We start from the raw sequence: 12,672 nt of genomic DNA on the forward strand, positions 1-12,672 counted from the left end.
CACTTAAGAAATCTAACTATTCCATTGGAAGAGCTTTCCATTACCAAAATTAATCTCCATCATTTTCTCATTTAGGACAATTAATTAATATGATGAATAAAAGTTACAACAAAAATAATTTGGTTTAATTATGTCACTACTCTTTTTTTTTTGAAAATTTAAAATTTAATCCCTTTATTTTTAGGTAGCGCTGGGTGCTTTCCCATTTCATAATTTAAATGGAATGTGATTGCAGAAAAAATTACTTAATTTATAACATTTGGTATACATTGGAAGATATTAATTAAAATCCTATAAAAGTTATATATTTATCATGTTTGCTTCACTAAATACTTTACTAATAATGTAATAATAATTTATGAATTTACCCTTATTAAATAAAAGATAATATTCATATTATAATAAACTTTATTCTTAACAAATATTTGGATTGAATATTTATAATAAAATTTAATTGATATTTTTAATTTATAATGTTAATTGAAAGTAAAATTGTTTCAAATTTTTCCTCCATATATTTTGTAAATATATTAATGTGCATATAAATAATGAATATATAAACTTGTCTTGGAATAAATTAAAAAGATATGTATATATAATACTTGTGAAGAATCCGTTGAAGTAATAAAGAGAATCAAGTAGTAGGGCAAAAGAAGAAGAGGAGGAAGGCAATAGCTTCTTCTATTTTTTTTATGATTATTAATAGAGTAATACCCTAAACAAATATAAAATAGGGTTAATTTTGTTTTAATATTTCTTTTAACTTTCCGATCTCCCACCTTTTATCATGGGAACCACATTGACATGTTCATGAGAAGGTAATTCTAAAGGAAAGTAAATTAAATTTGGCATATCAAATGTTGGAATAACTTTCCAACGGATTAAATTCTCAAGAAAATGACTATTTTTCATCATACCAAAAGCTACCCTATTTTGAGGAATTTGACCTCTATAAAATTAAAGTCTATTTGATAATTCTACTAATGAGTATTCACTAAATTCAAATATGCAACGTTTCAATATTCAAATATCTTATTTAAAAGCTAAAAGTCCAATTAATAATACATATTAAGATTTAGAACTCAATTAGCAATGTTATTAATTAGATTTTAATTTTTAAATCAAATAAACAAAAAGAGTAAATTCTTGAAATTAAAAGTTAGAAAAGTCGAAACAACTTAAAAGTTTTAAAGATAGAAAAAGAGAGAAAAAAGAGAAGAGAGTTGATATAGGGTTTCATTATGAGGACATCCCAAACCATGACCATCAAAATGCAGGCAAAGCAAGGCAAGCTTACAACTATATACATATATACACATAGAGAAGTAATAGTATTCTGCTTCATTTTAATTTATCAGTTTAGGAAATTAGAAGGGCATCATCAGGGGCTTGAAAAGATTGGATAGAAAGCATTGGAAATAATGGATTTATTTTTTTATTTGTCTCCCTCATTAGGCTTTTTCTTTTTGAAATTATCTGTCTGTCATACACTAACAATAATATTGCAGCAAATGGCACCCAACTAGTAAAGGTTTGGTATCCATATCTTTCTCTAACCTTGGACATATATGTACACTCCAAATGAAAAAGCAGGTGTTTAGTTTCTTGAGAGACGAATCTATACATGGAGATTAGTTAGGTGTTCATTCGAAAGGTAAACATGAAAAGGGGAAAAATCCATCAAAGTGTCTAATAGTTATCAATCATCATTTCACCAAAAACAAATATAATAATAAACTAATAAGCATTTAATATTCGATGGGGCGTATCATCATTTTAGTTAAGGAATATAAAGTTTGAAATCTGTAGTCACGATGATAAAAAGAAAGTAACCTTTACTGCCCAAAGATTAAGACATAAAAGAAGGAAAGAAAGAGGATTATATATGGCAGTGGCTTTCAGTGATTGCTTAAGATTAAGGAAATGTCAGTATTCCTCTCTTTGCGGTCATTTCCTTAAAGGGACCGGCTCTCTTAAATTTCTCTAAGTGGTTTTATTGTTGTTGGGGGGGGGGGGATGTTTTGGCATTATATATGCTACCACCAATTGCCAACACTGAAACACAAAAGCGCAAAGATGGTGATGGCGGGTCATAGCCATGTATTTGGAGGCGAAGAACAGCTCCCTCTTGCTATTGCTGATCACCCCGACCCTGTTGTGTTAGAGCTCACCCGATTGCAGAACCAACTCAAAGGTCTCTTAGACCAACAGTATTACATCTGTGTATCGGCTGCTTCAGTGAAACATGTTTAAGATTATTAGTTCTGAATATTAAATTGTTATTGTTCCAGAAAAGGACCGAAAGTTGGGAGCTGCTCAGGCTGAAATCAAGGCATTGAGAGCAACAGAAGCGCTCAAGGATAAGGTCATAGAAGAGGTAGTGGAAAATCAAAGTTTTAATTGCTATATCAGAAGAATTCTTTGTTAATAAAGTGCTAGCGGCACAGCTATAATATACTGAATACGAATATGTACATTTATGTATATATAGGCTGTAGTTTCAGTACTGTCACAAGAGAGCAATAAAACACTAGGATCTGTTGAATTATTTGAAATTACAGGATGAAGTTTGTAATCAGATTCTGTGGGTATATTTGTAATTCTTTTTGCAGCTCGGAGGGGAAGTTCAAAAGTTGGATGAGAAACACAGGGTCGCTGAGAATCTGCTCCAACAAAAGGTTCGTCTACTTTATGGAATTCTTGGATTCTGCATGTTTGTATATGTATGTGTGTAAGTAATGGAACTTAAATTCTATTCAATGTAGAATCTCGAAACGAAGAAACTGGCAGATGAGAAGAAAGATGCAGTGGCTGCACAATTTGCTGCGGAAGCTACTCTCAGAAGAGTTTATGCAAATCAAAAGGATGATGAGGATGTGTCTATGGAGTCAACCATTGCTCCTCTTAAGGCTGAGATTAAAATGTACAAAAATGAGGTAGGGAAGGGAAGGATTTGTGGGAAAATATGTAGTGCTCCAAATGTATTAAACATACTAGCCGCATCATCATGCTCCACTTCCACTCTCAGATTGCAGTGCTCCACCAGGATAAGAAGGCTTTGGAACGTCTCACAAAGTCAAAGGAATCAGCTTTGATCGAAGCGGAGAGGATTTTGCGATCTGCTTTAGAAAGGGCTTTAATAGTTGAGGAAGTTCAAAACCAAAACTTGGAGTTAAGGAGGCAGATTGAGATTTGCCAGGCAAGTTTAGCTTTGGCAGTTTGGTTATTAAATAATTAGAGGGGTTCAAGAATTTTAGCCTATGATCAAAATGTACCCTCACCTTTATCATTATGCATTGCAGGAGGAGAACAAAATCCTTGAGAAAACTAATCGCCAAAAGGTCTTGGAGATTGAAAAGCTTAGCCAAACCATTCAGGAACTTGAAGAGGCCATTTTGGTTGGTGGGGCTGCTGCTAATTCTATCCGTGACTGTCGGCGACAGATTTCTCAACTTCGGGTAGGTGCCATGCTCTCACTCTGATTCATGGAAGTGGTATAAGTTACTAAGTGGAATGACTCAATTATTCAGGAGGAAAAGAGGACACTTGAGAGGGAGCTCGCTAGAGTTAAAGTTTTGGCAAACCGTGTAGCGATCGTGGTGGCTAATGAATGGAAGGACGAAAATGACAAAGTAATGCCTGTCAAGCAATGGTTGGAGGACAGAAGGTTGCTGCAGGTAATTCTTTCATAACAAACTTGTTAAGCAAGCAAATGTCAGTGACTTAATGGTGAAGTTAGCCTCGAACATAACTTATTGAACAATGAAACATAATGATGAGGTATTTACAGGCAGAGATGCAAAGATTGAAGGACAAACTATCTGTGTCAGAGAGAACAGCAAAGGCAGAAGGACAGCTTAAGGTGAAATTTGATTTGCTGACCCGAGATAGCTCAATTGAATCTTTTTTAAATACACTATTTCTCAAGCTCAATGCAACTATCTATGCATTAGGATAAGTTCAAGCTAAGGCTCAAGATTTTGGAAGATGGATTAAATCATGTATCAAGTATCTCAATCAATCCTAATGCATCTTACGGGTCCCCAAAACCCGAAAAGTCCAGTAACATCTTAGGGTTTTTAACGAGCACCAGTGGACTAAAGAAGAGGTCTACCTCTCAGCCAAGGGCTTCCACCATCAGTACAAGTTCTCCCCTGCAACGGCCAAGGGCAACATCAGGAGAAAACATGGTAAGAAAAAAGTTGTGGGCATCTAGGTGTAAGGTTGCTGATAGCAATGAGAAGGAAAATGCAGAAATGAAGGTAAACGGGGACAGCAATATACGCAAAGACGGTGACACAAAAGATTCGGCCGAAATAAAAAGCAATGGAGGTAGCAATGAACAGACAGGAAACAGAGGAATTGCTGATAGCAATGCTGAAGATGTGGTTTCAGGATTTTTGTATGATAGGCTTCAGAAAGAGGTCATCAATTTAAGAAAGTTGTATGAGGCTAAAGACAGTAGTTTGAATACTAAAGATGAAGAAATAAAGGTGAAGAAGCACCAGTAAATTTTCTGCTTTTTTTTAGATACTCATAATGCACAAGCATGAGTTACCGAACATATGTTAATTGTCTACAGATGCTCATGAAGAAGGTTGAAGCATTCTCAAGAGCCATGGAAGTGGAGGCTAAACGGGTGAAGAGAGAAGAATCACTAGCGAAAGAAAAGGAAAATGGATCAGCGAAAATGGATGATGATACCAAAAAGATGAAACACACAAACTCCTCTAAGACCAGAAGGTTGGTTTCAACTTTAAAATGTTTCCTCCTTATTGTTCTATTTCATAATGTCTTCCAGAAAGATGTTTGATTTCATTGCAAACATTTTTGCATTTAAATATAATTTTTAACGCATTGGATGGTCTGGATGTAGCAGGGTAACCCAAACATCTTGATCTTGAAGACTCCCATGAAGGATGGATGTTGAAGAAAACTTGGAAATTGATTTGATTCGTGTTCTGTGTTTGTGGTTTTCAATTCACTGTAAATTATTGTTGAATTTTTTTGCTGATGGTAGGTAGCTAGTTAAAATAAAGTTAAATGATTGATGAAATTGGGTCTGTAAAAAAAAGGGTCTGGCTGTGGGTGAACGTTGGAGATCTAAACTTGTAACATCCTAGGAATAGGATTCCTTTGGTTTTCTGATTGATGGAATGAAATTGCTTTTTGCAATGCTTGAGGACTGTATTTGTCTAATTAGCATAAGATGTGAAAATGACAATAACAATGCAGAGAATAGTAACAGGGAATACAGATTACAGAAACCGGGTAGGGTAACCCGATAATACTTTACGGTTAGTCACAGTCGAATCTAGTTAGTAGGTTCAAACACACGAAACACTTTAAACAAAGCAGAAAATCATAAAATATATGGGCGAGAGAAGGTACTGCAAGAAAAAAAAAAACATGGCAGAAACAGTCTCCCGATGGCTACTATCTATACAATTTACGAATCACTGCACAGGTTTTTTTGCTCCCCTGATTGAAAATAACAGGCAGAAATCCTATATGGCCTTAAAAATAAGGCTCCTCAGGAATGGCAGATAAAGATGGTCGCCATTTCTGATTCCCTGGCTTAGGAGTCCTAGAGGTTGGTGGGATGGATACTTTCATAGACTGAAACATCTTTGCATGTCTGAGGAGAAACTCCAGTTGCTGCCTAGAAACCATAATCTTTATACTACTACGTCCTCCTTTGCAGCTTTCTTTTTTGATGATTTTGAGAGAAATTGGATGGTGATTTGGCATGATACAGCCAGCCGGAGGCAGAAAATAGTGGACCTCTTTGACTACCTTCGAGTCTCTAAACTCCTTTTCTCCTTCATTGTGGACGACAAGTTTACCCTTCTTGGCCGGAGGCGGAGCGAACAAATGGTTTAAGCAGTTGCCCATGATTTCTTTTTTTGATACTTTTTGAGTTATCGAGTCGTGCGGACTCTATATATATCTTTCACGCTGGAGACTGTGAAACATGGACGTGCAACCCATATCACTTTGTTCTTAAGACAAGGAGGTCAACGCCCGCCTGTTAGAAAATTAAAATTATTTAGTGGAAAGTCAACTTCCTACTTATATTATATATATTTGGGTCCGGGAAACATTTCTCGATAACTTTATCAAATGGGAAATGATGTTGTAGTGGTTGTAGTGTAGTACCGAAAGCAGTCTATATATATATTATATGGGTCGTGAATTGACGATTAATTCTCTGCTTTATAATATACCTATATATATATATATAGTTTAGTAGGCAATGGCATTCACTGTCACGTACTATTGTTAGCATTGTCATTTGAGGGTGGCTACCAAGTATTTTCCTTTGATAATCATGTTAATGCTAAGAGGAAACTGAGAAATAAAATATGTGTAGACATTACACGTGTATGCAAAGAGCCGGCCTAGTACAAACATGAGCACACACGCTTGACTAGCCTGCAACTTTTGTCACATCATTGGTTAAACATGCTTGTGCAAAGTCTTTTGAGATTAGCCACTGCCTGCCTTTGCCATTTACATTATATCATATTATATTATAATTTGTTTATTATTTTAAATATTAATTAAAAATATGTGACCGTTAAAAGTTTTTAAAATCAAACTTGTCATCATAAAATTAATAAATATTAAAAATTATCATTATATTTTATTTTGATTAATATTTGATGATAATGTAAAGTAGTAAAATTCAAGATAAAATTTAAATATAGTGGTGTATACTTTTCCTATTTCTTTTTTAGCTTTGGATTCTGAATCAATTATGGGTCATTGCGATAAAGTTCTAGTACGGGGTGTATAATAGTAAGGATGAACAAAACTCGATTTGAATCGAAAAAATAAATAAAAATTTAAATTTCGAGTTATTTGAATTATTTGAGTTATTGGAGTAAACTCAAATGAGTGATTCAAGCTTCGAGTTCAAGTCGAGTTGAACTTTAGAATTCAAATGACGATTGATGCAAATACATTTTTGGTCCCTGACAATTTTAAAAATGAGCAAATTGGTCTCTCTCTCAACAAAAATTACAAAAAAATAAAATAATTTTAAAAATTCAAAATGTTCATAAAAATTCCAAAATTTATATTTTTAAAAAATTATAAAATTTCTAAAAAATATAACGAATATATAAAGAAATTTAAATTTTTTAAAAATTTCTAAAATAATAATTTTGAGGACCTAAATAAGTTAATTAATGATTCAAGTTTATGATACTAAAACATACTGTAACAATATTTTAATTTGACATGTTTAATTTTTTAATTTAACTTGAACAATTTCACTCAATTCGATTCGGCTCAAATTTCAATTCACTCAACTCGATTCGAAAAATTTTCAAATCGAGTTAAGATGATAAAATAAAACTCGCCAACTTAAATTTTTTTCACTTGATTCGACTCGTCAACCCTAATGTATAGAATAAGCCTATTGGCTTGAGATTAGTTGTTGCCCCACCATATGATTTGTTTCCATTTATTTCTTTGTTAATAATTTTGCTTTGTTTTTTTTTTGGTAAAGAATACTTCTTTGTTATTCAAAAAATTAAAAAAAAAAGCACATTGACACAATTTCAATTTTAACTAAAAATATACCCAACAATTTGCACATTAACCCAATACTAAATCATTTATATATGATTTCTTTAAGGATATTTCCTTCTTTTTGAAATTACAAAAGAACTAACTAATATATATTAATATGATTCCTTGGAGGAAATTTTTTGGGCGATTTGTTTAGAAGATATTTATGATTCCGCACCACAAGCTGTCTTATCTGCATAATAAATTCATTAATCACGTCTCATGACGTCAACGCTGTTAATTTCTAGTACTTCCTAACACTTGTTATATCACTATATCTCGATTTTTCATATATAATTATAAGTAATATATCTCCTTCGTAAAGAATTTCTTCATAATGTCCATGGACAGTTGCTTTCGGAGTTGCTAAATAAGGTTTAGCTGATTTTATTCAACTTGAACAATAAAAATTTGACCTGATTTTAGACGTGGTCTGCTTTTGGCTATACATACATTTTCACAAATAAATTTCCCAAGACTATTATATATATCCAATAGATCCAAACAAGATATACAAATTTCTAATATATCAGATAAAATCGCAAAGTAAAAAATCCCAAATTCAATTATTCATTAACTACCTGTATATCTTACCTAAGCTTTCTGGACCAATAATAGATGATGGAGCTAGAAGCTTTCTGGACCAATAATAGATGATGGAGCTAGTATCAAGCACTTTTCTTAAATCCATTTAAAGCACACATTCATATGATATTTCATGAGTGACCCCAACCAAAAGGCAAGGATTGTGATTTGTGAGTATTGAGATAGAGAAACAATTCATTAAAAACAACTTTCTTATTTCATTTCATTGATTGCAATAGTGATATTAATATGTTATTTAATGTGGTAAGAATTAGTTGCAATATAAGGATTATATGAAATGTAGTTTCACGTTATCTTTATCACTTTCTATTAAGAGAATAACAAATTAATTTTTTTTCTTGATTTTAGTATTTTTAATTGAATTCAAGAAAAACCTGAAAATTAGGAGGAAAAAAATCAAATTTATCTTTTTCCTATTAGAAATTAATAGAGATGACGTGTAATCACAGTTTATACCATTCCTTCTCAACAGTAATTAGCTTTTGTGATGTTTATTTAGGGTTTATCTTTCTTTTGTTTTTTATTTGTTTTTTAAATATCAAACAATTTTGTAAATACAATGTATAAAACATGAAAACATTCGACGTTGTATTTTAACTGAATGACAATAATTCAAGGGAGAAACGTAGAATAACTTTATTATGAGCGTCCCACATGTGCCATGCTACAACTTACATGACTGAGCATTGTGGGTTTTCTTCAAAACAATAACAGTAGGTGCTTCCGCCGCCGCCGCCGCCCCAGTTAACATAAACAGGCCTACCATAAGGCCAATAGTATGGGGGCGGAGGTGGTCCGCCAAAGTAGCAAGGGCCCCCATGATGACCATGATAACAATCCTTGCAACAAAATCCACCCGGGAATAAGGCCAAAACCGTAGGAGAAGCCTGTTTCTCCGGTGGCTTTGCTGGTTCTGGGGTATCTGTAGGCTTCGGCTCGGTTTTCCCAGGGTTATCCTTGTCAGACTTTGGAGGCGGTTTGATCTCAATGCACTTGATGGAATACCCACCCTTGCAACGTATCTTTCCCCTCAGCTTCTCTGGATCGCAGCAAACTACCTTGATTGTCACCGTGTTGGCCTTCTCGTCGTATATCTGGTCTTGTATTTCTGTTATTCATAAAACCCGTAATCAAATATCAACGCAGACTTGAGCTCTCAATGATCACCCAAGGCCTAACTGACTACCTACTACCGTGTTACAATTCAATAATACATAGTACATAATAACATATAATGACAAATACGAATAATTATGTACGTATATATAACTGCAGATAATGCATAAAAGTCAAGATACTCACGAGGGAATTTGCAAAGTACTTGCTTCACCTTCTTGTAGCAGCGTCTACACTGAAGGTCGACCTTCAGCACCATCGTCACCTACATCCGTACATATATTGCATAAAAATAATTACGTATTACGAATATTGATGGAAGATATAGTAATAAATAATTTCGTAGCACAACTTAAGCATTTCTTTTTGCCGATTTATTTTACAAGAGAAAGGGAAATAGATAAGTGTTCAGGTTCAGACATGGAAGAATTGGCAGACGAGCAAAGGAATAAATTTTTACAAAAGCATATATAGAAACCCTAAAGAAAAGGAAAGTATAGAGGAAAGAGGAACCTTTACCTTCTCCCCCATCTCAAGCTGTTATATGTTGAAACTGAAAAGAAAAGTTGCAAAGCGGTGAAATGAAGAAATAATTTTGGAGCCAAGAGCCTTATAAAGTTAAGGCAGGCAGGTAAGCTGCCTAGTAGTGGTTTAAGGTTTCGAAATAAATGCATTAGTCCTACATGCACTATCCATGTGCAGGCGTTATTGGCACATCACATCAAAATTAAGCCATGTGGTTATTGATTGGTGTAATGCGGCATTGGACCAATCGTACACGTGTCCCAGGGCCAAGTGGCTCGAATCGTGCGGCGTTTGTCTATTTCCATGTTCAAGTCTTCCATGTCTTCGTCAACCATGCAACACCCTGAAGTTTAGTTAAAACGTTGACGGATTCAAGTCTTAGCCATATCAAGTAGGGATATTGATGTAATTTAAGCACGATGTTTGTACAATGTATACAAAGATGGATTCATTGCAAGGCTAAACCAATTAATTTTACACGTTTTCGTAATGGGTTCATAATTTAATTCATTCAGTTGGCTCATTTATCAGTTATCATTGCATATGTATAACAGTGGAAAATAGATTTGAAATACATTTGCTCCTGTCGCAATATATGGCATACGGTATTCCTCGCCAAATATCCCTACCATATATAAATAAATGTTAACCATTTGGTAAGCTTAAAATTGTCATCTCGTCGATGTATCAAACTTGTGGTGAAATTGTCATCTCATCGATGTTAACTACTGTCGGCACTCTTACAGCCAGTAACTAAAGGTCTATTTTTCATCACCATTTGTGGCCAGTAATAGTACCATCTCATTAATCCGCAGCATCTGATTCGAAGATATTAGTCCATACCCAAAGCCGCATCAAACTTGCTCGGTCCCTTTCCTTGTTTGTTGGTTGTACTAGTATTTACTTGTATTATTTTCTCAGCTGGCTCAGCAATGGATGGTGGACTAAAATTAAGGTTTTACTTGATGGAGTGAAAAAATATTGAAAAGATAGAATTTCTTTTTTCTCTTTTATAGTCGTGCTTAGTAAAAAAATGATTAAATAGAAAGAAAAATAATTTTCTGTTTCTTCTATTAATTCGTAGAGTTGGAAAATGAAAAAGAAAAAAAATATTTAAAAAATACATAATTTGAATAAGCATACACTTCTATAATCATTCCAATTTGAAAGAATTAATTTTTATACAATAGGATAAAAAATGACCGCTTTTCATAATTTTCTTTCCTTTCATTTGTCTTCCCTATCAAGCGAACTCAAAATTTATTTTCTTTCTATTTTTTACTTCTTCCTTCCATCCAACCAAACTCCCCTTGACTTTGGTTGGAAAATAGATAATTAGAAAAAGATGAATAATTATGGTACATTTGAAAAACTAGTGGAACTAAACTATTTAGTTGGAAAATTCATAAATGAGAGAACATGAATAATTATGGGGCATTTAAAAAACAAGTGCAACTAAATTATTTAGTTGAAAAATAAACAAATGGGAAAACATGGGTAATTAAAAATTTACCTCAATGTTGAGATGGAAGGGGGAACGAAGGAGAAGACGACAGTGGAAGCATATTGAAGGTTGGATTTAACATTTTTTTATGCTATTTTATATGGGTTTTTGATGGAAATTTAAGAGATTGACTTAAAAAATTTGTAATTTTTAAAGGGATTAAAAAATATTTTTTTCTCTTTTTTTGTTAGTCCACTAAGCAATTCGTTAAAGGTTTAATAATTAAGTGATCATTTTAGTGGTGACTAAATTGACAAAAAAAATTAAAGTGATCAAAATAAAAGCAACACTATTTTAGTGTGAACTATATTGTAATTTATCTTTTTTGGATCTTTATAAAATTAAATTAAGAAAATATATTTTAAAATATTGTGGTGTTAGTTTGAATCTTATCAGACTAGAGGTGTGGTGGGATCTAAAAAGTTATTATATATCTTTTTTTTTAAATGTGAATTAAAATATATGATAATTTTTAACTCTAAAATTAAACAAAATTCCACTGTTAACATATAAAATAAACCCAACAGGAAAAGAAAAAAAAACCCTGACATCTGCTACCACCATGCTTTGAATAAGCTGGTTCGAAAAATTCCCCCTTTAACCAATGCACCTGCAAAGCCATTTCCCTCTCTCAAGATATAATGAAATGAGACCTCACCAATTCCATCGATCTTCATGAAGATCTAAGCCAAAACCCATGGTCGCCTGCTGCAATTTGAACTCCAAACAACGGTATTATTCTGAACCCGACCCTATGATCATCAGCTTTGAGTCATTAAGAAGACCCCCTTCAACATACACTTTCAATGCAACATTCCACTCCATGACGCCAGCCAGGGACCCTGTTGGAAACGTAGCGGATACTCAAATCAAACTAATTTTATTCCTCACAAATATATATTTGTAATCACTAACTGCTGCTAGTTTCTTTACTCATGCCACTTGTATTTTTCATATATACACATTATACTTACATATTTATAGGCTTAGTTAAACTGACTTAGCCTACTTAATTTCAGTGGCGAATCCCAGCTAAAATGGAAAAAATTCTATTAGGTTAGTTTAGAGTTTATAAAATTTTAAATTAGTAATGGTAAAATTATACTTTGACTTCTAAAATAATAATAATTTAATTTAATTTTTAAAAATATTAAAAATATAAACTATTAAAATGATAAAATTGTATTTGTACTATCGTAAAAATATATATAATTTAATTCCAAACTTTCAAAAATTTGGCTTCGCCCCTACTTAATTTGCTGCCAAACTTATCCATTTATTATGATGGTTCTTAAACTCATGCCATATTCATGCTGTCAACTTGAAACAGATATAAGGTTATC

At 33.1% G+C, this 12,672-nt stretch overlaps 2 protein-coding genes across 3 annotated transcripts; one reads left to right on the plus strand and one right to left on the minus strand.

Annotated features, from left to right (window-relative positions):
• Window positions 1–1,777: 1,777 nt before the first annotated feature.
• LOC107907400 (microtubule-associated protein 70-5) lies at window positions 1,778–5,175 on the plus strand. 2 transcript variants are annotated; one of them, XM_016834768.2, is made up of 11 exons: window positions 1,778–2,194; window positions 2,292–2,377; window positions 2,613–2,678; window positions 2,766–2,936; window positions 3,029–3,199; window positions 3,303–3,458; window positions 3,531–3,677; window positions 3,791–3,862; window positions 3,954–4,493; window positions 4,583–4,743; window positions 4,877–5,175. In XM_016834768.2, exons 1-11 carry the CDS (start codon window positions 2,017–2,019, stop codon window positions 4,896–4,898), a joined length of 1,770 nt encoding a protein of 589 aa, XP_016690257.1. In that variant the 5' UTR covers window positions 1,778–2,016; the 3' UTR covers window positions 4,899–5,175. The 2 variants fall into 2 exon arrangements, with proteins under 2 accessions (XP_016690257.1, XP_016690258.1); XM_016834769.2 differs by having other exon boundaries at window positions 1,780–2,194; window positions 4,880–5,175.
• A 3,620-nt stretch (window positions 5,176–8,795) lies between these two features.
• LOC107907399 (heavy metal-associated isoprenylated plant protein 6) lies at window positions 8,796–9,995 on the minus strand. Its single transcript, XM_016834767.2, has 3 exons — window positions 9,820–9,995; window positions 9,487–9,565; window positions 8,796–9,292 (listed from the first exon to the last, which is right to left on the minus strand). Exons 1-3 carry the CDS (start codon window positions 9,829–9,831, stop codon window positions 8,856–8,858), a joined length of 528 nt encoding a protein of 175 aa, XP_016690256.1. The 5' UTR covers window positions 9,832–9,995; the 3' UTR covers window positions 8,796–8,855.
• Window positions 9,996–12,672: the final 2,677 nt, after the last annotated feature.

The sequence above is a fragment of the Gossypium hirsutum genome, chromosome D05 (assembly GCF_007990345.1).
Source record: "Gossypium hirsutum isolate 1008001.06 chromosome D05, Gossypium_hirsutum_v2.1, whole genome shotgun sequence".
In the NCBI taxonomy this organism is placed as follows: domain Eukaryota; kingdom Viridiplantae; phylum Streptophyta; class Magnoliopsida; order Malvales; family Malvaceae; genus Gossypium; species Gossypium hirsutum.